Source organism: Mesitornis unicolor, unplaced genomic scaffold, assembly GCF_000695765.1.
Source record: "Mesitornis unicolor isolate BGI_N332 unplaced genomic scaffold, ASM69576v1 scaffold444, whole genome shotgun sequence".
Classification (NCBI taxonomy): Eukaryota; Metazoa; Chordata; class Aves; order Mesitornithiformes; family Mesitornithidae; genus Mesitornis; species Mesitornis unicolor.
In genome coordinates, this window is record NW_010179157.1 from 14,227 (window position 1) to 40,628 (window position 26,402).

Below are 26,402 nucleotides of genomic sequence, written 5' to 3' on the forward strand. Positions count from 1 at the left end.
TCACCCCTATGCAAACTTTTCTTTCAGCCTATGAAAACACAGAGATCCCCACATTAGTGATACTCAAGTCACGTTTTCAGGGTTTTCACGGCAAAACAAAAGGTCAGAAACAGATTTTTTAAAGCATTCTAGACCATTATTTGTCCATATATTCTATTACAGCACCATCACAAATTGCCATGGGTAATATGGGTTCATCAAGACTACACTCTATCTGCTAGTAGGTTGGCATCAGTGAAAAATGCATTGGGTCCTGAGACCCAGCACTGAGACCTTAACAGCAGATAAACCTGTTTGAATTAACTAGCCACTAGGGAATGATGAATAATTGATTCTGCAAGTCTCAGGGATTTTCCCTTGGGAACTTTCATCTCTGCTGATTGACTTCACTATGCAGCTGATCTACAAGTCTCAACTATGTCTTTTTGAACTAAGGGGCTTTTCTACAAGACCGAAGAAAAATGTAAAGAATGTCCTGGCCCTTTATTACAAGCCAAGCTTAAACAACAGAGCATCTTTGAGCCAAAGCCTAAAGCAAAGAGGAGCCATTTTAGCCAAGTTTTTTTTTTTCCCAGCCACATTTCTAGGGATCTTCCTCTTCCAATCCTATGAAACTCAGCCTTGGCTCCCTTCTGTTTAGTCTTTTTAATCCCAGGAGGAATAAATTCCCTGCACAGCTGAATCCAGACTGTTACCTAGGAACAACTACACGCAGAGTAGGCAGCTGTGTTTCTTCTTCTTGCTGAGAAAGTTTTTTCCCTGCCAGTTCTTGAGAAAGATGAAAGAATCCCAGCATGCCCACCCCTGCTTTCCTGGTCTTCAGCACTGGCACTCACCTGTGGAATTTGTCTCTGGCTCACAGGACGCAGCACTGTGAAGGCTGGTCTGGAATCCATTCAGTTGCCTTTCAGTGGAGGTCACCCTGACAGGTAAAAGCATCAAATTAAACAGAGATAAGAAGGGATATACCAAGAGATAAGATATACCAAGGAAGAACAAACGTCTCAAACAAAAAAATTGAGATTTCTCCTCGTTTACATAATCTCACTGGGATTCTAGCTATGAACCTGTGCCTGAACACGGTATGAAAAAGGCAGTGACAGCAACCAACTCCAAAAAGGCAAAGCAAGACAGATGAACACTCAAGCCACTGGCAAGACTTTGATGGTCTAAAACACTTAATTGGCCTACGTGTCTTGGAAGCTGATTCTGGAAGATAAAGGAGATAGTAAATAGTATTGGACCACCAAAGTAGAACTCAGCTAATAATGCTGTGGTCACCTTATTCCAGTGATTTGAAGTAAAATGATTAAGCAACCGTAGAACAGAAATGCATACACTGGCAAAAACATGCCAACATTCAAAAGTTAAGTCCTTGCATCTTGTATCAGCAAAGACAGCTCATTTAGAAGATTTCTCACTTGTCTTAGAAAGTGAGACTCACAGGATGCATTAAATCTCCAGTAGTGCAGTACCAGTTCTCAAGCAGATACTTTATGCAAATCCTCCTGCATTTATCTCAGCACTTGAGTTACAGCAAAACTATAATCTGTGGAGTACAACTGCACTTCCTTCAACTGTTATGAATGCTCATTACCAAACTGAGACCATGCCCTCCTAACATAAAAAGCAGGACTGCTCACAAGACAAGATCAAACTATACAGCTGCAATGATCTATTCTGTCCTTAGAATCCACACAATTGATCCATCAGTTCCTGATTTGTCCTCTCCTCCTTTATCCTTGCATTTCTTCCTTCCTGCCCAACTCTATTCTGACCACTCCAGACTTCTGTGTGTACACTTCTGTCTCTCTGTTACAGTCCTTCTCCTTCAGTCATTCGGCTCCGCAGTATTACGGTTACTGTGAGCTCTTCCTCAAAAAAGTACTGTAAACCCCATGTGATGATGCCCTGATGACTTACAGACACAGGCACACATGTGCAGTTGCTATAGTTCTGTCTGAAACCTTTAGCTTTCAGATCTCGAAGTCAGCAAGTTGCCAATAATCCAGGTTCTTTTGGCAGCTAAAAGGCCAGTGAGGGACTCCTATATTTAATCTCAGTTAGATTTTAGTGAAATGTAGTCCATACAGGAAGGGAGAGGGATGTAGATAGAACATTTGCAAAACACAACCCCTTACTTCAGATAGCCATAATTTGAAATGCTATCATCAAATGAGATGCCTGTTTCTATGTTTATTGCATCTTGGAGAGAGTTTTAGATCTGTACTTATGGTTTCTTTTGCTGCTGATATTGCATGGTCCTCCTGGGAGCTGAGAATCCAGATGGATCTTTATGCTTCTGACCAAGACATTTCATGCTCATAATTAGCTTGTCCACTTTGTCAACCCAACCCAGCTGACATCCAGATCATGCTCACCCTTCTGTAGGTAGAATGCAAGACTAGTGGTTGAAAATGTCATCAAGAATGCCAGCAAGTACAACAACAACAAACAACAGGGAAGAGTCACACTTCTACTTTAAAGTGTGGCTTATGTTTAAAGAACCGCATTCTCTCTACAGACTTGTCCTTCTGCTCCTAGACAACCTATTCCTGGGATAGTCCAGGACGGGACAGAACTGCAACTAACAAATTCACATGACAAAAAGCCCAGGTTTGACAAGAGGACAGCAGCAGATGTGAAGACCCAGAGCCAGGGTGGCTTGTTCCTCTTTGTTGCTTTTGGACAGAGTATCCCAGCATGTGTATCTGTGTGTACGATCTGAGGCTAGCCAAGGGCTAAGAGCTACAGGCCTAGTGAGCCCAGCTGTGTCAGGGTGTTAAATCAAGGCATGTTTCTCAGATGCACTGCTTTTGCTGCCAAAAATGTCTAAGGGTCAGGCAGCCTGATTAACCCAGATGCTCAGGAGCTAAAAAAACAAGCGTGCAGCAGTACAGCAGTAGCAAAAAAGTGAAACGGGTTCCAGTAACAGTTACGGGCTTGCTCTCCTGCCGCCTGTCCTCTTTTCAGTGGGCACTCACTTTGTGTATGTGCTGTACCCGGCTCTCTTAAGACACTTCATACAAGCCTATGAATAAGCACACACGGGCAAGACAGGATACAAACCAGAACCACAGCATTTTACAGGCCTCATTCCATGGCCATCATCCTACTTTTGGCACATTTGCCAGGCTTGGCCAGCCTGTCCTAGAACAGCTGGCTACTGCCGTATCCACTTGCAGTCAGGACTCCACCCCGCCGTGGGATGGATTTCCTGAACCCTGGAGAAATGCATCACCTCTACCCTATTTCTGTACTAGCGACAATAAAGCAGAGCTTTGGCTCTTCTGCTGCTGGCACCATGCAATGTAAATATACAAAAGAAGAACAAGGTAGAAAGATTTTGTGCTGTGGTGTTGGGACTTGAAGGGAAAATTTGTTTTAAAAGGCTTTCTGAATAGAGTTGTTGGGAATGACATTTACAGAGACATTCAGTACAAGATACTGTGCCATGTTGATCAACATCTCCAACAGGTTGTGATGTTCCAGCCTATTGCTAGTAAACTCAGTGATGTTCTTGGGCTTTCTCTCTGTCTCCCCCTTGTAACATCTTGTACTATACGCTCCTTTTCCCTTCCTGGCATTTCCTCTCGTTATACACAGTGGTCTAACACCAACAGCTGATGTTTTCTGAGATTTTTTCTTTGACTGATCATTCCTTTCACAGGCTGTTCAAGGCCTTGCTCTACTTGATGCTGTCACAGTTAGAGAGCAGGCTTCTGAAAAGTTACTACAGGTAACAGGGCAGAAATTTGTATTATTGTGACAGAGTCATCCTAAAAGCAGAAAGATTTTCTATCTACCACCTGTACCAGCTCACTCCGGGCTCTGACAGCTGAGCTATTGTATTTTTCTGCTTTGCATGCTGTCGTCTGTAAAGCAAAGATTTGATACACCAAGTGCTGCTTTCAGGGACATCTGCTTCATTCCAAGGCTTACAAATACTCTATATGTGATCTCTGTCTCAAAGTGTTGCTCTCAGCTATCAGCAGGTTTCTTCATGGTTCACAGACCTGCCAATGGTAGCAGTGGAAAGGACCCAGTCTGACTCTTGGAAAGAAAGAAGAGCTTCTTGTCTTAGCTGTTCAAAAACTATCTTTCTACTTGTGAAAGGAGCACATTTAATCAAAACTATGGAGCCCCATGAGACCATTTCATGGGGCTACATTTCAGAGTAGAGCTACCTATCAAACCGTTTCTCCCAGTTAGTCTTTTTCCACACCTTAATATGGGCCTCAGTTTTCCATTCTGTTGGCTTAAGCAAGGAGTCTGCTTTGGACACAATCCATTATAAAGTCAACCTACCACCTTTTACAAGTTGAGAGACTGAGAAAACAAGAGAGGCCAGGAACTGAAAAGACAAGACTGAATTGTCTGGCTGTTCCATTACTTTTTCCCTTTATGTTTTAACCAGGGAAGTGTCCAAGTTACTAGTTAGTTTTTGAATTAGTCAGTAATGTTCATCTTTAGCATCTCATTCTGTTTGTAGTTGAGTTTTCTACTTTTGTTCTTTTCTTCCTCCTCTGGAAGCCACGTGTGCTGGCTGGGAGAGAATCGATAACGCATGCAAGGAAGAGATAGGTCAAAGAGACAAAGTTGATTTCAGTTTGTCTTCACAGTCCAGTCTCTGGAGAAGTTCTACAAACAACTTTAAAAATATGATCTTTATTAAGATGTTAAACAAAAGCCAGGTGGTGCAAGAGCAAACAGAGAAATAAGGTCTGGCTTACCAAAATATATGAAAAAAAGAGAGAGAAACGAGAGCTTTAACAACAGAACGAGATTAGTTTCAGTGAGTCTTGTGGAAATAATATATAGCACTGAGATCTTCTTTGAGGAAAGAGGTCAGGAAAGCAGCCAACAAGTATTAGGGGGTGAGAGTGGGCAGCAAATCAAAAATGACCTGACAGAGAAATGAAGCAGCCAAAAAGCCAAAATTAGACTAGATGTTATGGAGAAGGATATTTGCCCTGTCATAACCAAAGGATATGGTAGTCCCACACTGGAAAAGTACAATTCTGGGTGCCACAATGCAAGCACTCAGACAAACTGAAGTAAATACAGTAAATTCAAGACAATTAAGGGCTTGGCAGGTAGAACTACTATCTGAGGTTACCAAAGCCTCAACAAGTCTAAGCAACATTAGGAAACTCTAAGTAGAAAGATATTCAAAAGATGGAAATTATTTGCAAGGGAAAGTGTTTAGGGTGGTTCAGGAAAGAGGAACAAGGTACAACAGGATGAAACAAAGGAAAAATTTAGATTGCACATCAGGAGAAACTTTCTGATGATAAGGTTGTCTAGATTCTTAAGCAGTCTTCTATAGCACATGGTGGGGTTTCTGCCACTGGAGCTTTTTGAAAGCAGACCACACATGGTGTCCAAGAAGACTTGGTAGAGAATAACCAGGGACTGTAACAGGCTGGACAAGACATCCTTTTCTTCTCTAATCTATACTCCTTTGACACAGAGGCTTCTCACCATTCACTCTTCTCTGTGGATGCATCTCTGGTCTTTTCCTGACAGCAATGAATGGATTAAATGGGACTGAGATGTAGCAGTTTTTAAGTGATCAGCTCTCAGTATGCTGGAAATATAGTTGGGCACTGCTGTTTTCCATGTAAGTGAAAAAATGTTACTGCAAGATCCCATGAATGGCAAGAATGGATTTGGAGTCTTGTGCTGGAGACTGAAAGACAACTTGGAAAGTATTTCCGGAGTGGCTCCTTGCAGCCTTCAATACTTGGATTCGTTTTCTGAAATTCTGAAGGAATCTTTTGCTTTTTTTCCCCCTTCTGTGCATTTTTGGTGCTGAACTTTTTCCGGTTTTCCCACACTCCTGCCTGTCACAGAGCAGAAACCACAAAAATGCAGCAAAGTAAAGTCTGTCCAAGGAGCTGCAATTCCATCTCACAAGGATAAACATTTCCTTTGCCAAGAAGTGAGCACAGCACACCGGCATCTTCAAATACACATCCTTGCTGCCCGGCAGAGAAACCCACTGACACAGCCCATCACCTGTACTAACATGAGCTACCCAGCACAAAAGAAATCAGACAGCAAACCCACGAGCACATACCTGCCAGACCTGATGCTCACATCTGTGTGTGCTGAGTTGACAAAGCCTACCAACATCTTGTTTTCTTTTTAAATACTTTTGGGGTATTAATTCTGTGTGCTATCTCTTAAGATAGCAAGACTACAGGCAGGAAATACACAAGCTTCCCCAGAGCAGTTCTGTCCAAGCTCCTTAAATACGCCTTGCAGTTCCAGATTTGATACACACACACTGAGAGTGCCCTCACACCTTCATAAGGTGTCTTTCATCGGTAGTTTTTTACTAAAAATTCTCTCTTTAAACAGGAAAGAAACACAGAATCAGGAAACCTCAGAGGAACCTGCTCTGAAAGCTTTACAACTCTTCTGGCTATAGAGTCAGTGTAAGAAAGGAAGTTATGAATGCAATTTTTGCTCTTCAGTGCTCAGGGATGAAACAAGTCTGAGGATATATGAGGAAAAACTTGAAAGATTTAGTCTAAAGCAGTTCTGTCATTTAAGAGGAGATTTAACACGGAGAGCTGAGGAAGCTACCAAGAAAAGTAAAGGATAAGGAGAAAACCCAGAAGTCTCGCTCCCATTCTCTCATAATGCAGAAAGAGAAGACATGCTAAGAAATGAAAAGGAAGGAAACTCACAATCAGTAAGCAACCTTTCATGGTGATTTTTTTGTTTGTTTTTAGAGAAAGCCAAATCCATCTACCTTAGAATGGCAAGCATTGCCTAACTAAAGCTTAGTAAAAGTTATAAGGATTTCTACAGACAATGCTGAAAACTCTCATTACCTTAGACACAATATAAACACTTTAAATGAAATAAACACTTGTGCTTGAAGGCATAAGACGATAATTGTGTGTTAAATTTATGGGGAAACCTGGCTTAAGCACAAATTAGCCTGTTAAGGAAATTGGGTTTTTGTGGGTTTTTTGCAGCCTCTTCTGACCCACCAGATTCTAGCTCCCATCAAATATTAAACGTGGAGGGAGTGACTCAAGTGCCTGAACACAGATGTCTGGTACCATTCTTGATACTCTCAAGTTATATCTGCATGGGACTGCCAGATACAACACAAGATCTACAGAAGCCTTGTGCTCCTCTGGAGCAGCAGCTGGAGGTCAGGTGGAATAGCCCTGGACATCTAAAATGTCACTAGCAAGCTGTATTTAGGTAACAGAATCCCACCCTGATTCAGATACTTCTCTGATTCAATCTGGCAGTTCCTATGTCCTTATGTTTGTGTATGATGTTGCATTCTTACCTCCCTTACCATTGTGAAACATGAAACTGCAACATAGTGCACACCTATTTCAGTGCACACAATTCAGGTTACTCTGAGATTTGTCTTGGACAGCACAGCCAAAAAGGTCTGTGGCAGCAGCATGTAGACAGATTTTTCTCCAATATTCCTTCTCAGGGGAACTAGTGCCAAGTGTTGTGGATAGGAAGAGATAAAACTTACTTGGAAATCCTCTGGGCTGCAGTCTTTCTGACCGCTGCCTGTCTGTGGTTTGCTGGAGGCTTGGGAACCAGCAGAGAAGGTGCACTCTGGGATGGCATCACTTTGTGCAAACTGGCTGCCTTCTGGATACTAGAAGTGGCACTTGATGTCTTGTGGGCATCAGAGCCAGCTGGCATAGATATATGGCTCGTGCTGGGTTCTGAGTAGTTGGCTAAGAGAGCCTGGTAAAAGAAAAAAAGAAAACAAAAATACCATAGTAATTAGTGATTACCTCTCTGAATATTGTTGAGAGAGTGGATGGAGGTGGGTGACATTTTTGTAAGGAATAATATCTGCCTGGCGAAGGCAACTCCAAGGCGCCACGGAGAGTCCCACACATAAAAAAGAAGAGTTAAGTGGTCAGGTCAGTGAAGTAGTTTTTAGAGCTGAATTTTATATGCTTGAAAGCTGGGACTAGCTTCTAGGAAGGCAGACAAGCTCATTACTGCCACAGAATGTCACTATGCTGGATTGAAAAAAAGAGGCCTTATCTTCAATGTAATCTTGCAGTGGCCCATCCACAAAGAAGTAAAGCGTTTGTTGCTCTGACTGACTTTCTACATTTATTTTGCTAAATTATCTTTGTATAGGAGATGGGATTGAGACATTGTTCTAGGAAAGAAAAAGGTTATGGGGATGATGTTACAATTCCAGTTCTTCAGTCTAACCCTGTGTGTGCTCGGAATAACAGAAAGGATCACGGGCACCTTCTCTGAAAAAGGGACTTGAGGTCAGCAGCTGACAAAAAGGAAATCCCTAGTAATACCAGGGACTAGAAAATATTTCTATTCCTATAGCAGGTGGGAGAGTAAGTATGTTGGGGATTTATCACAGGGAACAAAAGAACCTGCAAATTATGAGACGCTGGGGAAGCGAGCAGTGGACTGGCAAAGCAGGGATTGGGGAATGGTTCCCTACGGGAGCTCTGCAAACTGCTCAACTCTTCAGAAAGGAGAAACCTGCTGCGAGTTCTGCCTTGTCTTTCCTCGAAGTCAGTCAGATTCCCAGGGCAGAGGCAATACCGTGACCGTGTAGTTTGGCAGCTAGAGGTCAGAGATAGGAGATGAGGGGAAGGGCTGAGCACTCGCCAGTCACCTCAGCGTGACCCTGGGAGCAGCGCCCTTCACTGCGTTTGTCCTCAGTCTCTCATCTGGTGAAAAACACACAAAGCCACAGCGAGTGGGCTCCAGAGAAAACCACAGTCTGAGGGCTGGCTGAGTCTCAGCACAGACAGGAAAAGCCCCTCTCCCCCGCAATTCTCTGGCAAATGGCAGGGCAGTGGTGTGTGGGAAGGCGTTTCTGACAGGCAGAGCTCTAGGGAGAAAAGGAAGTGCAGGAGCCAAAACAGGCCTCTTTCCTAACAAGAGCTTACTGACAAGATGCCCTTGAGCTCCCAGTCCTTCTTAACTTCTCCCTTCCCTGAAGCTTTTCCTTGATGGCAGCTTTCAGATTTTGAGTAAGTAGCTGGTACAAGTGCAGAAGCCTGGAAAATAGCAGTCACGCCCCACCTCCCCCCAGCAAAACAAACTAAAATGGAACTTGGTTTAGTACTTGCATCTTAGAGTCTCCTCCTGCACCTTCTTATTCAGGAGTGACATTTCATTGTGCTCTGTTTGATGTTATGCATATTTCCTGTAAGTTCTTTTTCTTGCTATTAAAATCACTAAGATCCTGGAGTCCACAAAGCACACAGGCTTAACCCCTTCTCTGTGTGAACGTGCCTTGGCAAGGAGGTCCATGACTCTGAAGAAACAGCAAGCATGGATGCTCTAACAAAGTCTGATCAGCAAAAGCTGGGCTGAGACCTGCCTAAATAAAGGTCATGGATGTTTTTCTTGGGGGTAACGGACTTCCAAAAAGGCCTTTGTCTCCACGCTGTGCTGAGTTTCTGGCTGCCTTCCAGGCAAGGATGGGGAGACTGGAAGCTGACATGGACCATGACTTCTGGATCCAGCTACAAAGCGTACTGTCCCGCTGTGAACTCCACGGGGACAGGACAGGAAACCAGGAGAAGCTACTGTGCAAATAAAGAGGGCAGCTGGGGAGAGCAGAGCCTGACCACACAAAAGAGGGGTTGGGAAGAGATTTTAGCACATGCAAAAAGTAGAAGACAGACCTCATCACTCAGGATTCTGAGACTCAGGGCCCAGGGAGAGCAGATGCGCAGACAAACCCTGCCTGAGGCAGTCCTGAAGCAGGTAGCACCCTGCAACCATTGCTGCTGCAAGTAAAAAACTTTGAACGCTTCCCAGGCTGGCAGATTTAACTTGATGTTGAGGGGACATTTGCTTCCCTGACAAGTTCTTTGGGCTACGAAAACACTTAGAACACTATGGGACTTTTTAGCTAAAAATCATGTGAAGCATTAGTGAGTTAATTCTCTTGCACAATTCTCCAGGGAGGTAGGACAGCATTAACCCTGTCTTGCAGAGGAAGAATGTTCGCACTGACAGAAAGTGAAAAGCTAGGTTGAGAGCTCAGAGATCTTGACTCCCAATCAGACCACAACTCTCCTTCCTTCCACATCTACACATGAACACCACACACGAAGTGTTATCTGTACAAAACCAGTAGTTTTTAATTAGAATACCTCAACATGTACAGCTTGTCAGTAAGGACAATGCGCATTTAAGAGTATTGGCCAGTAAGCAGCTGAGCTCGGGCTGCTCATGATTAAAAGCAGGGAGGTACTGTAGTGCTTTGAAGAAAAGCAGATATATTCATGATCTTCAAAAACAGAAAGAATGTTCCTGGCACTTACAATCCCTGTATCTAACACCCATCCCTAGCTCAGAGATGGAACAAATGCTGCAAGCAAAAACATGTTCATTCTGCGACCAAAGGAGGTAATGAAGCTAATTTCCTGTCAATCTGTCTTGGAGCTGACTCTTACAGTATCTAATATAAAGCATGCCCCAAATTATGCCTCCCTTCATGGGTCTGGGGCATGCTGATTTTCTGCAGTCTAATTAGGAGTGGCCTCACACTGCAGCCTTTGCCTTACTGGAAACAATAGTTGAATCCCCTTTCTGGATATATAGCGCTTTATTTTCATGAAGTTTACATGAAACATAGCTTTGAGATTTCTGTCCCACAGCCATTCAGTTCAAATTGGATCAGCAAGTCTGAGAATGATGAAAGACTCAGCAGCGTATGAGAACTGACTGTCAGATGCACACACATAGTCCATAAAGATCTGTGGAGCCAGTTCCGAGTCACTAGTGCTGGAAACTGAGATGTTTATAAGCAATAAACAACGATGAGGATTTAAGTTAAAAACTGGAAAATAAAAAGCAAACTCAACAAAATAAGACCCATCGCTTTTAGAAGAGCAACTGCACTGCAGATGACACTGCAAAAACACAGAGAATTAAAAGGCTTGGAAGATCTTTGGAGTCATATAAATTGTTTAGTGAAGATTGTTTTGAACACGTATTAATGCATTCAGTTAAATCACTTTGGATGCAACAATCAGTTGAGTTGAAAATTCACAAAGTGACAATGAAGAGCAAGCTCAACGTGTGCTATTAACTGCCAGAGTGTTAAACTGCAGTAAGAGAAGCATCTTGGGGTCATCAAAAAATTTAAAGAAGAGCAAATTCATAGTATGCACAGACTGTCCTGAAGCATTTCTTCCTTGTTAAATTCTTCAGAACAGACTAAAATACACTAAAATAAGTAGACTTGGTGCCTGCTCCTTTGTCTCTCTTTTGGTACTGGGAGCTCTGTGGGGCAAGGATTGGGCCATATCATTGTACTGGAAAGATACTTAATACATCTGGGTGTTACTGTAATTCTAATAATAGTGACAGGATCAGAAACGTGGGGACAACATTTCAGCTGGTATAAATCAGCACAGTCTACTGCGTTCAGAACAGTTGCTCTGCTTTACTTAGATTGGGACTTTGACTCATCACTATCACAAGACCCAAACAGGAAAAATGGCAGTTAGCACATGTAGTGGGAAAACAATCGGAGGGAGAAAGCTCCAAAACAAGAATGGACGAGAGACTGCAAATCTGACAGCAGTCCAATATATAATAGTTTAGAAAACAGTTTAATGATGTTTAAGGCTGCATTCAAAGAGGCCCCGTGTCCTCAGGCAGGAATAATGTAGTTCTAGGAATACTAGGAATATATTCTGAATACTCAACAATCCCACTCAGATCTAAATAAACCGTAGGGAATTCAGAAAAGAGTCACATACATTAAAGGAAAAAAGAATTTGCTGAACTTCATAAAATGAGGAATATTTCAGAGAACATACCGTTCTTAAACGCTTGAGAGGAGAATTATTGAAAATTAACTTAGCTCAATGTTTTATAGCATAAAATCTACTTAAACTTCTGATTGCAAATGTGATCACAACTGACCACGCAACTCATTAACATGATTTATGTTTTGTTTAACACGAGCTTTTTTTGATATAAGCAAGACTGATGGGGATCATTCCGCTATATGACTGTACTTTTCTTGGTTTAATTTAGCTTTTTTCCCTTGTGAAATGTTTGGCATAAAGTTACAAGCCCAGTAGATGCTAGGCTAAGCAGACAGAACATAGCCACACAGAGGAGGAGGAACCTCCCTAACAGCTAATGGCATCTTTCCAGTACAGGAAACAATTAGAGAATAAACAGTGATGGTATATTAACTGCCTTGCCAACTGCAGCAGTGATACTAACATCTAGGTCATAACGTGTCACATGAAGTCTCCTTTAAACATTAAAAATAAGCCTGTTTTTCTTGTCTCTTGGTTTGATTTTGTAATTCTCATTCTTTGATTTTGTCGGTATCAGATTTAAGCTTCTTGTCTCCTCTTTCAAACTCTGCCCCTTTCTATTATTTTTCTCTTTTCTCAGGCTCTGTATTGTCTCTGTTCCTGGGCCCTAGCACTGCATCCATTTGTTTATTAAATTCTCATCCAGTCAGTTCGGTGTTTTTCCTTTTTGTCCAGGGAATGAAGTACCTATTCTGGCATCAAAGATCTATTTCCACCATACCACACTACGTGAACTAACTTCACATACAATGAGTGAAAACTGATGGTTATTATTCCTCCACCTACACAGTATTTGCTACTCTGCCAATTATTAAATGCCTGAAGGAGAAATCATCATTCTTAAGTGTCTGGAAAGCACTCAACCAAGAGTGGGTGCTGCCACAAAGAAGTATGCAATAAGCCTTCGTGATAAGATACATCCACTGAATAGCAGATGGGGGTATTTTTATTGCACAAACACTTGACTAGGAAATTCCATGCTTTCCAACGCACCTATCTGACCTCCACCTTATCGAACTAGTTAACACACAGGCAGAAACATTTGCCTGTGTTATGAATCACGGTGCTGCTGTTACTTGTTCATGTGCTATCCACATACGTATGACTACTCCATTTGTCACAGAGAGAAGGAAAGACTGGCATCTAGTCATGTTGTACGGTCATGCCATACTCAGAGTGTGCCTTGAGATCTACTAATAAAAGCACTTCAGCTACTGACAAATGTCTAGCCTGCCTTCCTATGGTGACAAGGACTTGAACCATCAGATGAAACCGGCTTGGAGATATCCTGCGTGCATTCCCCAAAGTAGAGAGATCATGACACACTTTCAAGTGACAGGCCTTTTGTTTTGGGGGATATAGTTCTGCTTCTGAGAGGAGGCTGAGAAACTTGAATGTAGCAGACAAGACAACAAAGGATGGAGTAGATCTCAAGACATGGGAAGGAACAGAAGGGAAAGAGCAGACAATTGGAAATAGGTGGGTTAGGTGACACTGCCTAGGAAATGTCATACAGCCATGCAGGCTAGGGTAAGATACATCAACTGTGGGTAAAAAGAAAGGATAAATGATGGCCAGCAGGAAAAGGTGGGATGGAAGTCAAAGCAGTGTGTGGGAAGGACATGTGGGGCAGGGAGTGTTTAAGCAGCAGCAAAGAGAAGGCAGTTCTTAGAAAGGCCAAGTCAAAGGTGCTAACTAGCCGAAAAAAGAGGTCAGTGACAGGAAACTAGACAGGGAACAGTGACAGGAACTAGAAGGTACAGACAGATGAAGATGAGGGTACTGCAGTGACTGGGAGGGGCATCGATCAGTGCAACTGTGACTGAAAGGGGAGGTCTGGCTGGCTCCATACAATGTCTAGTGGGAGAGGAAGTGTCCAAGAGACAATCCTTTTATTAAGATGTGGTTTTCACTACAGAAAGCTTGAAAGCCCCCACGTTCAGCAAATACTTTTCTTCATTAATGGCAACTTCAGTGCAGCCTGAGCCCTGCGGCATGGCAATGGCCTCAATACTGCAACTCCAAACTGCTTGGCTCAGAAGGAGAAGGGAGGGAGAGAAAGGAGGGGGACGCTGTGGGGGTGAGAGGAGGTTTAACAAAGAATCACTTTAACAGAAACTCCTGAGTAATGGCTCTGCCCCAGGCCAAGAATAACATCAGCTCAATGTCAGCAATTAGAAGAGGGCTCAGCCAGGCCCCATGGCCAGCTCCAGCCTCCTCACAGGCACAAGCCAGCTTACAGCCCTTTCCTGAGCTCATGAGCAGCCACAGCTGCCCACCCAGAGCCCCTTGGATGGAGATGAAAGGAAGACCTCCTGCGGAGAGAGGGAGCAAGAAGACTGTAGGTGAGGGAATCTGAGGACGAAAACTGCATGGCTAAGTGAGGGCATTGAAAGAAAGAATGCAAGGAGCAAAGACAGAAAGGCCTTTCCTTCAAGATGCTCCCAGAAAAGGACAAGGGCAATGTGCCTATGACCTATTTTCAAGGACCCTGACTAGTGACTCATCTGCTTCACAGGAGGGAGAGTGGGTGTTCAGACCTCCACATGTTAGCTCTGGTCATTGTTTTGTTGGAGTCCAATCCTGCCAGACTGCCCAGCAACTCCCTCCTTCCTAATGGAGACCAATCCTTTGAGTGAAGGTTTGTTCACCCAAAGACTTCCTTCTCATTAGCAGGGAAGCCTCTTAGACATCACTCGGAAGAAAAAACACCCCTCTCTTTCCATAATAACAAAGAAAGGTAATGAGTGCCTCAATGAACTCATTGTAACTTTGGAAGATTTCCCAGGCAGGATGGAAATGCCGTTCCAGACACAGTGGTCCACCCTTGGCATCTAGGTGTCATCCAGAACGTCAATAATACAAACCCATTGTCATACTTCTTCTAGCTCCTGGACACTTAGCCCATCTTTTGTCCTTGTAATTGTAACAGAGAAGTCATGAATCCATCAGGCAATTCCATGCAAAGCAGTGAAGGAAGATCTTAAATGTAGTAATAACAAAAAGTGTAGGAGATCTGGAGAAGACTTTCAGGGTTGCAGAGAAAACTTACATCTGGCAGTGGCCATGCTTCCTGCACACTGAAGACTCTTTAAAGAAATTAAAACATTTCTTCAAAAAAACCAAAGATTCTCCTAAATAATTTTTGAATCCCCATAGCATACTGCACTTTTGATAACCGCATTGTATGAGAAGACATCCAAAAGGAGAATTTAGTCAAGGTGAAGCCTTGATGGGGTCTCTTGGCCACAGAGGACATGGTGGCCAGCACAATTTCAAGACCATGTATTTAGAAACACTGAAATACAACAGTGACCCAACTCGAAGCACTACCCAAGAAGACCTCAGGTCAAAGCAGGAACATATCATCTATGACAAGATTAAATGAGAAAGAACTGGGGAGACTGTAGACAGTTGTAAGGCTGTCTGAGGCACTGTAAGGGGATGCCCTGAACTGGTGCAGAAAAGCAAGCAGCAGCATGCCAGTAACCAAACAGAGGAGGATGCCAATGCAATGGAAGAAGCCATTGGGAACTACAGCACCCAAATGCTACCAAAATCACTGCAGGTAATATTAGTTTTGTTACAACCCACTTGAAGAGCTACTTTCTTCACAGAAGCTGTGCCGTATGTATTGGCTCTGGGTTGGCCCTGCACATCTAAGGCTCAGTCAGCACTGCTACATCCCAGGTAGGACTTTTTCTTAGTTACCTGGTGCTGGGCTTGGCTTTGCTCCAACAGCTGTTGTGACTGAAGTTTATGCTCCTGAAGTTGCTGCACAGCAAAACGGAGCTGATGGTCAGGATGTGCCAGCGGACTCCGTGTCGCCTTGTTGTAGACACTGTTCTCTGTCTTTTCCTCCCAGGCAAAACGGTGACTCTCTGGAGCCCTGAGAAAAGAAGAGCCATCATGCTTTCACGTGCACATAAGGACTGACTCCTGCTTACAAGGCACTGCTGCTTCCTAAAAATCCTTAATACTTAGCCAGCTATGGATTTGTATTAAGTGGCTTCAGCAAGCACACCACCTGTTAGAGGTGCCACGTGCCAACTGCGTCTTGCTAAGGAGTTTCTTGAATTCCAGGTTGGGACTGTGTTACTGGCCATAACACCACGCTTGAGGGGAACAAAGGAAAGGAAGAAAAACTCAAAACTGGAGCATGCCTGTGGCTGATTAGCATTGAAGAGAGGCAGAGCTGCAGCAGGAAAAGAGCTAAGGATTCCTGCCACTAATGAGGTAATTATTTATTTGTATTTGTAGAGATTTTGTTAATACACTAACGCAAAGCTTACACCAAGCACACGTGTACAGCAGTGAGAGTGGAACAAAGACAGACATGCACTATCCACAGAGAGGATAAAAGAATGATAGGGTGAGCTTGCAACTAGGGCACATATTGATTCCAAACAGATCCAATCCAGAAGACCGGAGCAGACTGAAGATGGGCTCATTTCTTTCATCATTAGAGCAATGCAAGCCTTTCCCAGAGGAGAAAAGGCCTCCTGCAAAGAAGCAGGAGCTCTTACAACCCAGCCTTACATGGTGGGAGTTCAGCTGTGGCCTGCAACATGATAAGCACCAAGAGGAGCTCACTGGCTTGCTTTGAAGTTTGTAAGCCTCAGTAAGAAGGCAGCACCACCACACTTGCCCACAAGGCTGAGGGGCTTTGCGGAGAGCAGGTGGCAGACTGACAGGACCACAAGGTGTCCTAAGAGGCTGCAATGGCCCAGCAACCCACACACCCTGCGCTCACAAGACAGGATGCCATATGACCCCCTGAATCCTGACACTCTGGCTAATAAAACCTTCAAGCCTCAGTGCCTGAGCTTCCTAAGTTTCTTCTCATCTCTGTCACGTTCTTTCAGCCACTATTTCCCAATACTTCCTTTGAATTCCCAGGACAGGCTTCCCTTGTGTTTCCCATGCATGTCATAAGTAACTGGAATGTAAGAGATACTTGGTGTCTTTTACATTTCATGCCACAGTTTGGAGTCCAGTTCATGGTTCTGGCCAGGGAGTTAACTGCAATCTCTTTGCTTTAGGATCTTACCAAAACTCACAAGCTAGATTCACTGAACATGTCACAGCTTCCCCTGAATGTGTTGCACCTTCCTCCGCAGGCTTCAACATTACAGCAAAACCTTAAAATATTCAAAAGGATGTTTCAAACAAGACCAGAAGTAACTACCAGCCCTATGTACTCTCCCTCAAAACCAACCCAATGCACCCCTTTCAAAGCAAACTGAGGACAAAGACTCTAAACTCTAAAGGGTCACTCTCTATACTCAGCTCCTCAGCAACAGAGGAGTAAGACAACCCAGTGGAAAAGTTCAGCTGTCAGCATCTCCCCCCAGCATCCTCTGGCCTCCTGCTTGGAGCACCACTACCACTTTTGCTGCTATGCGCTATTGGCTGTAGACAGCCTTCTCTAGATGTCTCTGTTCAAGGGATCCCATACATGCTTCATCAGTCACTTGCTTCCACTGTACCCCAGTGGAACACTGGATAAATGAAACACTGAATAAACTCTCACTTCCTGCTCCCTTTTGCTACAAGATTCACAGTCTTTTAGTCCTTTTTCTTTCACTGGTGCTTGGAAAAGTGACAACTGTAATGCTGCTGACAGGCCTTGAAACCCAAGTTGTATAGGTCCAAATCTGGCTTTCTGGTTAACTCTGGGAGAGCTGCTTCCCCCTTCTGCCCCAGTGATGCGGTAATGATCCTCTACTACTGTTGTTTTAACTGCAGTTGTGCAGCTCTGGACCTATGGACACCTGTATGCTGCTGGCCTCCCACCACTCTCTCCAACTGGGCACAGGATGCCACAAAGAGCATAACTTAAAAGGAGGACACAACAAGACACAAGGAATCTGACATGATCCCCAGCTGTCTCATCTCCTATCCCACCAGTTCACCACATGGGTTATCAGCAGGTTGCTGTCAGCTGGACTCAACTCCCATCCCAAGGGTAGTAGCTGCTCCTTCCACTGCACGGATACAGACTCCACCATCCATTCTGTTATTAAAGCTCATTGGGCTTTTCCCTTGTGTGAAACAGCTGGAGTCTCTGTTACCCTCCCAGTAAAGTCAGATCACGCTGACAGCTAAAAAGCACGAAGGGCTGTGCTGGGACTGGGATGCACCCTTTGGGAGACAGCTGGGGGTTACTGCAGAGCAGCCCTTGAAACAAACATCAGCTGCACCAGATCCAAAGCTGAAGAGCATTCAGGAGCTCCATCAAAGTCATGCTGGTGGTCAGGAAACAGCCTAATTAATTCTTCATCAGCATTACTGAAAGATCTTCAATACCTCTGTTTTGAACTAGACAACAACTGGATCTGTCCATTTGTCTAGAGAAACGTTTTCACACCAGCAGTTTCTCAGTTGAGAAAATCTGCTAAGTTCACTTGAAATGCTCCTAAATAAAGTAAGCCAATATAGGATAAAAGTGTTACTTGTCATGGAGTTAAATCAGAGCTAGAATAAATGGACAGGTTCCACAGTAGAAGGAGATTACCACTGGGGTCCCACAAGAATCTGTGCTACTGTCTCTGCTGTTCAAAACATTTATAAGTGATCCAGGGAGGGAGAGGGAGAGTGAAATAAGAAAAAGTCTGCTGCTGAAAAACTGAAAGTCACTGAGAAATACAGAAAAAAAATCACATTACTGAATGATCAGACATTAAATTGGGAGATGACATTTAATTTAATAACTACAAAATCATCTACCCAGGGAAACACAATCGTACTGTTATGCAGTGATAGACCGAGAACCAGCTATTTCTATTTAGGAAGGAGACCTTGTGACTATAGCTATAATAGATTTTTCTATGACGACTTCACTAAAATACTCAAAAACAAACTCAGTACTAAGAATTATTAGGAAAAGCATAGAGAACAAAACCAAGAGCACTGCTATGCTACCACATAAATCAAAACTGCATCCATCTCTTGAATACTGAGGATAGTTCTAACCCCTGTCCCTCCTCTCTTCTCAAAAACATACAGTGGAACTGGAAGAAGTACCAAGAAATGCTGCAGAGTTGATCAAAGGTATAGAACAGCTTATATATTGAGGAACAATTAAATAAATAAGGATACTTCAGCTTGGAAAAAGGACAACTGAAAGGAAAGATGAAAAATATCTATAAAATCATGAGCTTCAGTGAGGAGAATAGGAAAGAATTACTCACCTCTCATGATTCAAGACATAGGAAAAACACAAATGAAGACGTGAGGTGGGCAGGTTAAAACAAACAAAAGGAGGTCGTTTTTCCTGTAACACATAATTAAACTGTGGATGCCTTCTTACTACAGGAAGCTAAGCATGCCAAAAAGTTACAGGGGTTCAAAAATGATCAGACAAACTCACAGAAGCAAGAGCCATTAACACACTATATAAATATAAATACACACACACACACACACACACACATATATAAAGATACCATCTTTTGGCCAGGTAATCACTGATTACGGAGGCCCAGAGAATATTAGGGAAGTATCACCATGCCATAACATCACCTAATGCTCTTCCCCCAGAATCTTCCATGGGCTACTGCCTGAGCAGGACACTGAGCCAGGTAGTCCATCTGGTCTGTGAAAAGGCAACCAGAACTGTGTACGCATCAGGGGTCTGAAACTAAACACGTCTCAAGTCTCAGTCAGAAGTTACAGAATTCAGTCAAGCACTCTTTAAAGTAGTCATTCAAGTTATATGATTAACTCTAGAAACTCATGTCTATTCCAACTTCTCTCACATCTACCTCCAGCTCAGAACCTACAATGCATAAAATTTATCCTTTGATCCAGAAGAACGCTTGAGAAGCTAAAGATCGAGTGACTTGTTCTAAAACATAAAAGTCAGGATGAAACAGAGGAGATAAAACTACGCAAATGAAAACCCCACTGAAGTTGGATCTGCTGATGGCCCAACTGGCTTCGTGCCACCGAGACGATGAGCAGTGACTGCAGTCTGTAGGGTCACCAACCGAAAGGGAAAACTTCAGTATTGTTTCCTTGATCCTCGTTTCTTTTGTTTTGAGATATCTGGCAAAGGATTGAAACACAAATACTGAAGACCGATGGTCCAGTTTTGGAAAGTGCACTAGGATTGCTGCCTTGCTCCAACTTTGTCCACTTCAATGAACTCTCAAATGCTTTCCTTTGGTTTCTAACCTGTTTTAATCCACTTTTTCTGTTTTAACCAATATATGAGCTGTAGCCCAAAAGAAATTCTTTAGGATATAATATTGCTCAGATAAGCTTGGTTTAAACTACTCAGGAACACATTGTTGAAACTATGTTGTTGAATCTTTAGGAGGAACTACATTTAAAAAAAACCCTACAAGAACACAAAAACCTTGGCTAACATTTTCTTGCAGCATAGACAGTTTTGTGTGCAATTCCCTGCAATTCCAATACCTTCTCTCCACAACATCACTTATTTTTTTCTAGATACTTCATTGAAAACACTACTGCTTGCCTGAGTGGATTTTACTCTCGCAGCCTGCAGAATCCTTCTGGATTTAATATGCTTCTGTCAGCTTCCATGGGTTTTGCTTCTTTGTAGATGGAAATCAATATCAATTCATTATACGTAACTCCAATCTTTTATAATATAAGCATTAAGCATTTGACAACAGAAAGCTTGCGTATTTGCAAGTCTCAGGCTCGCTTTCATAGAGAGATGTTGCATCTGCAGGTTTGTAAAGTCCTCATGTAACTTGTTTATCCAGTTGATATTAAATCTAAGGCAAAGCTTGCTCTGGTACAGGAGAACAAGGCTTAGGATCTAAGACTCAAAATGCTGCTGTCAGAGACACAATGCAGCTCCCAGTGTATTTGCCATGCCCACAGGAACACATCTGATGTAGCTCCTATTCTCAGTCTCTGCCTGCCAGATGATTTATCTAAGCATGACAGCACCTTTGCACCCTTGCTCTCCTGCAACAGGCTCAGCACAGCGACACAGGCTGGGAAAAGGCTGTACAGGACCTCACACCTTAACAGATACTATAGGGTTCACATGGTAGAGACACTTTATCAATACCCCAAACTGAAGGAAAACCTTTTTCACAACTCATGCCATTTTAGGCAAAGCCAAAAATAATGACAAAAACTCCCACACCCCCAATGGAAATGAGGATCGTAGAGTTAGCACTCACAGACTTGCTTGTTTTCAATTCAGGATTATTGCTTGAATACTAATGATTGACTGAATATTCATTTTCTCACATGTACAGACACAGACATAGATACACGCACACACAAATGGCAAGTAGAAATTCCTGCCTGTGCCACCAGAAGAGACTGGGTTTCGTTCTGTCAGCCAGGCTGGTTGTGAGCAATCCTCTCACAGCTCGCTCAGGATTATTTATGAGTTGCTTAGTTTAGAGACCTGGCCAGGATTCAGGCCTTCGCTATGTACAGGAAATCTCAGCCTTGGCATTATGGCCCATCCTTTGTAAGCAAGATTCTGTTCTTCCAGCAGCTCTCGGGGCTACTCAGTATTTTTGGCAAGAAACCCACTGTGTTCCTTTCTTTCAACTTCAATTTTCATAAAGCCTGGGCCAGCGTTCCCTGTTCCTCTTCATTGAGAGCAGAAGACCTCTCTGCTGCAGCTTTTTGTATCACAAAAGATACAGAGACCAAATTCAACAGATCTCCATGCTGTTATGATCGCAGCTCAGACTGAAAGTTGCAGAACACCATGCACTCATCTCCGGGTTTTCTGGTTCCAAGTTCTTTTTGCTGTACTTCTCTTTTCCAGTTCATTAGCTCTTTTCTGATGCAAGCAACCCTTATGCAATCAACTACATACACCTGTACTGGGAACTAATGCTAGTGTGCTGAAATACTGAATACTAATAAAATACTAGTACATTTGTTCATTGACTACAGAAAAAAAAAGGCTCAATGAGATCCAGCCTGCGTACAGAAGGGATGCGGTCATCACCTCTTACAAGAAAGGAGACAGCTGGCTTCTGTTCCCTCTTCAAACAGACTGGAAGGGAACACCAAGGACTGAAGCTGCAGACAAGAGCAGACCACAGAACACCACTCACTGAGTACCTGGTGGTTACAAAGAGCTATCTGACATACAGCAAGTCCTACTTTTAACTTAGTAACTACTAACCATAGCCCACGCTTCTCCTAACACCCACCATTCCTAAGTAATTTACTTATTTAAACATCTGACAAAGCAGGATCTACTACAGCACAACCACTGCTGGGATGAGTAACACTGGACAATAAAAGACAACTGCACAGGACACGGCAAAGAAATATCCTCACTGAAGTGAAACTACAAAGAAATAATTGGGAAATGGGAGGGCAATGCAGGACTAGAAGGAATTCAGAATATAATTTCATAATGCATAATTTGGATATAAATTTGGTTTAAAGCTTCCAATGTTCCCCCCAAAAAATTAAGGATTTTTAAATATGATAAATATAATAAACAGTGCTTCCATTTATATTTCAACTGGAACCTTCTTCCAATGGCACAGCTGGGCACTTGTTTGATAACAACTCCTGTGTGGCAGACACTACCAATTCGTGAAGTACGCTGGCGTTCCCCAGATATCACTTACTAAGCACGCACTTTTGAAACACTTGAAAAGTGCCTACATCCCATTGCAAGGCAAGGCAAACTAGGCTCAAATTACTTATGAAAATGAAGCTTCAGCATTCTTGAAGAATATTCCTCTGTTTAACCCTGCTTAGGTTGTGAGAGCTGATAGGGTCACAGTAGGAGTCAGTGTAGCTGGAGGTCTGGCAAACTGAGAAAATAACTATCCTCCTTTTAAACGAGGAAACAAGCTGACAGTGAAAGTATTTCACATCCTTTCCTGTAAAGGCTGGAGCTGAGAATGAACAAGGGCAATTGCTGGCATTGAGGGAACCCAGCGCATTTCTAAATCCTGCTTGCACCTTGCCATGGAACGCAAGACAATCCTGGGCAGCAGTTTCTTTCCCACAGGGCATTCAGGTGGTATGACAAGTCCAGGAAGTTTTCAGTATAAAGCTCTGGTGGGCACCAGCTGCTAGAAAGTAGTTGGCATAGTAACTAATGATTCTGTCGAGTGTGGCAGCTCCCAACATCCTGCTGACTTATGTTCAGGCACTCAGAAAAACACAGAACATTTTCTTTGGCACGCTCCGTGCTTCTTCCAACCCTAACAATAGGCCCTGGATTGGGGCTGGCTATGGAGCAATGATAAACGCAGTGGGACAAAGCCCAGGACGCTGGGGGCCTGGCTGGGATGCAGGGCTGTCGGGCCTCTCACAGCGCCGCTTGCCTCAAGGCCTTTCTTTGTCTTTTCTCCCTCTTTCGCTCCCCTCAGCTTCAAAGGCAATAAATTAAAAATTGAAAAACAGAGCAACAAGTCTTTGCGAATGGTTTGCTCCTGGCTTCTGCCGTTATCAGAAGTGTCTACGAAAGAGCGACTTTGGTCCAGTTCTGCACTTCAGCATGGTCTGTAGCTTTGATTGCTGGAACATGCAAGCCCCTAAAACACGCAGCAGTGATGTTACAAAGGTAAAGAAAGGCAGTTTTCCAAAAAAAACAAAGAGGTGAACAAAGCATTTTTAATATTCCTAAAAGAGCTGTGCCTGTGACTCTGGAGATCTTTAGAGGCCCAGGGAGCTGTCCAGAACTCGCCACAGTGCAGGTACTTGGAGAGAGGGAAGGGGCAGGAAGCAGCTGGCCTATATAAAACAAGGATGCCACCACCTGGCCTGCAATCTGCTTTTGAGCTCTGTGAGAGAAGCCAAGGAAAAGCTTTTAAAGTTAATGAGCATCCTGTCAAGGCTGCATTGGCACATTAAACACATGGAGCTGCATTTTGGATTCAAATCCAGCTCAGAGTGATATCAATCTCCCACGGTGAAGGTGTTGCACAGGTGTAGGAGAGCTTCTGTTCCAAACCATCAATCAAACTTTCCCTTCTTAGTGATGAGGCACATATGCAGGCATCTTGTAGTAGTTTCAGCCTTAGTTCTTCAGGTCCCCACTTTCCCAGCAGCTCAAGCCACACAAGAGGCTCTTATCACCAGTATCTTTGTGCCATGAGACCACAGAATATGTACAAGGTCCATGTGAAAAGCCTTGGGACTGAGTCGGTTTAGGCCAATAAAGTGAAAAGTTCTGTGGATTTAATTACAATTTCCAGATCCATTCACAGGTTAACTGAAATAGCTACCAGAGACACAATTCAAGCATCCCAGAGCATTTTAATATGAATAATTACTAGCAAATGTCAGGAGTCCCCCTCTGCTATTCTCACAATTACCCCTTTCAACTGAGAGGGTTGATGCTGTTACAATAATTTTATTCAAAAACGAGGATGAGAGCAAAAGCATCCAGTTCATCTCCTTGTGGTGCAGGATTAGCACACGTTTCGGTGGCTGGAGGAGTCCATGTGTCACACTCTCAACTGCACAACTCCACAGGCAGGTACACATTCAGCGTCAAGAATTTTCCTGCAATTCCCAATTAAACTTATATTTTCTCTGTTTTATTGCATGACATTTCTCTCATTTCAGGTCTAAACCTTTGCTACTAGAGCTATGCCACCTTTGAGTTTAGCCAGCCTTGGCATACTTAACTCCCTTCATCTTTTTCCTCCACTCGGTTCCTTCTGCCTTTTGACTGTATATTGCTTTTCTCTGAAATTTTTCCACTTTATCAGTACTTGGGGTTAGGCAAGTGCTTAAAACTGAGTGCACTATTCCAGATGTGCATGCACAATAGCTATACAGGGAAAGCTCTGCTTTCTTGCTCCCTCACTTTATTCTACAAGTACTATCAAAGTTCATGGGCTGCCTTCTTTTCTGCTATATGCTGCTGTGTAATTTATTTTCTGTTTTCTGGCTTCTGACTATTATTCCTGCTATTTCCCTGCCATTGAGAAATCTGGATTTTGAAGCAAAAAGATTTTCTTATAACGAAGGCGGTGTAGTGACTACCCAGTTCTGCTGCAGATCAGGAATTAAGTGCATTTTAAGTCCCGGGTCTCCGTATACAGGCAAGGTCAGGAGCATAGCAGGTTAGAAATGAGGTGCATCAAAGCTGCCCTGTGACAGCCTAGCAGAGGAAGGGAGGGTGAGATTATGGAGCACTGGAAAATCTCTGCAGGTAAGGCCTAATCTACACCTCAACTATTCCCAGATCCTCTGCGGGTGAGGCCTAATCTACACCTCAACTATTCCCAGATTTAGCTACCTTCATCAACCCTTTACTTTCAAAAGCACTAAATCTGTCAGTCTCAGCAATCTTCATCAACCCCTTACGTTCAAAAGCACTAAATCTGTCAGTCTCAGCAAATGAAATGAAATATTTCCCCCTCTGTGGAGCTGATTTTATTTGGTGGGGCCCCCAGTAGCATCCTTGGCCAGTGATAAAACACTGTCAGTCCCTCTGAACTGGGGAATACTCAGCAGGTAAACAACATTGTATTTTTTTTTCTTCTCTTTACACATGGCAGCTTTGAAATTCACTAGTGGAAAGGCTACATCAAGAAGACTCACAGCCAGCTGGCTGCAAAGTTCAGTGCCTTCATCCTATTGTGGCTCACCAGGTCACTGGAGAAGCAATGAAGGCAACTGAGCGTATCTCCTCCATGTGATCCAGATGAACAAAATCACATACCCTTTCCATCCTCAATTAGTGCAAACATAGGGGTGAGCTTCACTGAGTGGAAGGTGGTTCTGGCTTCATGTTTCCTGTACAAAATTCCACACCTGCAAACACAGTCAGAGCCTGCAAAAACATTTTAACAGCAAGACCTACATACAATGAGACTAACACAGAAACCTGGTATGATTTTGCTCTCATAAGGAAGTTTTGGGGAAGATTATCTGCTTAAATCTGACTTGCAATTGCCTGAATTGTGTCATCCCTCTACCCCTCAATTTTAAAGTATTAATTAATGAAGTTCAGACAGAGCAGCTGGTCTCCAATTGAAGTTACATTACTCTCTAGCTCAGCTTTAAGATAAGTCATTCAGACTTAAACAAAGGGGTAAGTGCCACCTTAAATTTGATCACTTGTCCTAGTCCAGGCAGAGTTTCTGGGATGGATATACACACTCCACAGAAGTACCAGAAACGTAGATGTGACACTGCACCACTTACAGAGATGGGAAAGGTATTCAGCACTGCAGAGGATCCACTGTAAAACCCTGGCATGGATCAAGTGGATCAACACAAAACATGATTTGTAGTGACATTCTTCTACTTTCCTCTATCAATGTAGGCAAGTCCATTGAAAACCAAACTGGGAAAGTCAGATGGGCTCTATTCCTAGCCATATATTTTTTAGTGCTTTATCCAAGCAGAGTTTGCATTTTATGGGTGGATAGCAGCAGTAGCACAAGAGGATGAAAGAGTAAATGGGCACTGCTATCTAGAATATGCTTATGGCTGGGTCTGTAATGAGTCACTAAGCTCTCCTCGAAACCCATATTCCCTACCTCTCTCCAGAGAGGCAAGGGTTAAGTCAGGACCAGTAATTTAGCCCTGCACCCTGTAATGCCTCCTTTGAAAAGCCGCTCACGCAGT

At 43.2% G+C, this 26,402-nt stretch overlaps 1 protein-coding gene across 1 annotated transcript in view; it reads right to left on the bottom strand.

Moving 5' to 3' along the window:
• Window positions 1-836: 836 nt before the first annotated feature.
• The window catches only part of LOC104539186 (tubulin polyglutamylase TTLL5-like), a gene marked incomplete at both ends in the record, with an annotated part of 61,258 nt that continues 35,692 nt past the window's right edge, over window positions 837-26,402 (bottom strand). The window contains 3 exons of the mRNA XM_010182653.1: window positions 837-922; window positions 7,520-7,740; window positions 15,549-15,726. Coding sequence (XP_010180955.1) covers window positions 837-922; window positions 7,520-7,740; window positions 15,549-15,726 — 485 coding nt within the window. The remainder of the gene's footprint in view (window positions 923-7,519; window positions 7,741-15,548; window positions 15,727-26,402) is intronic.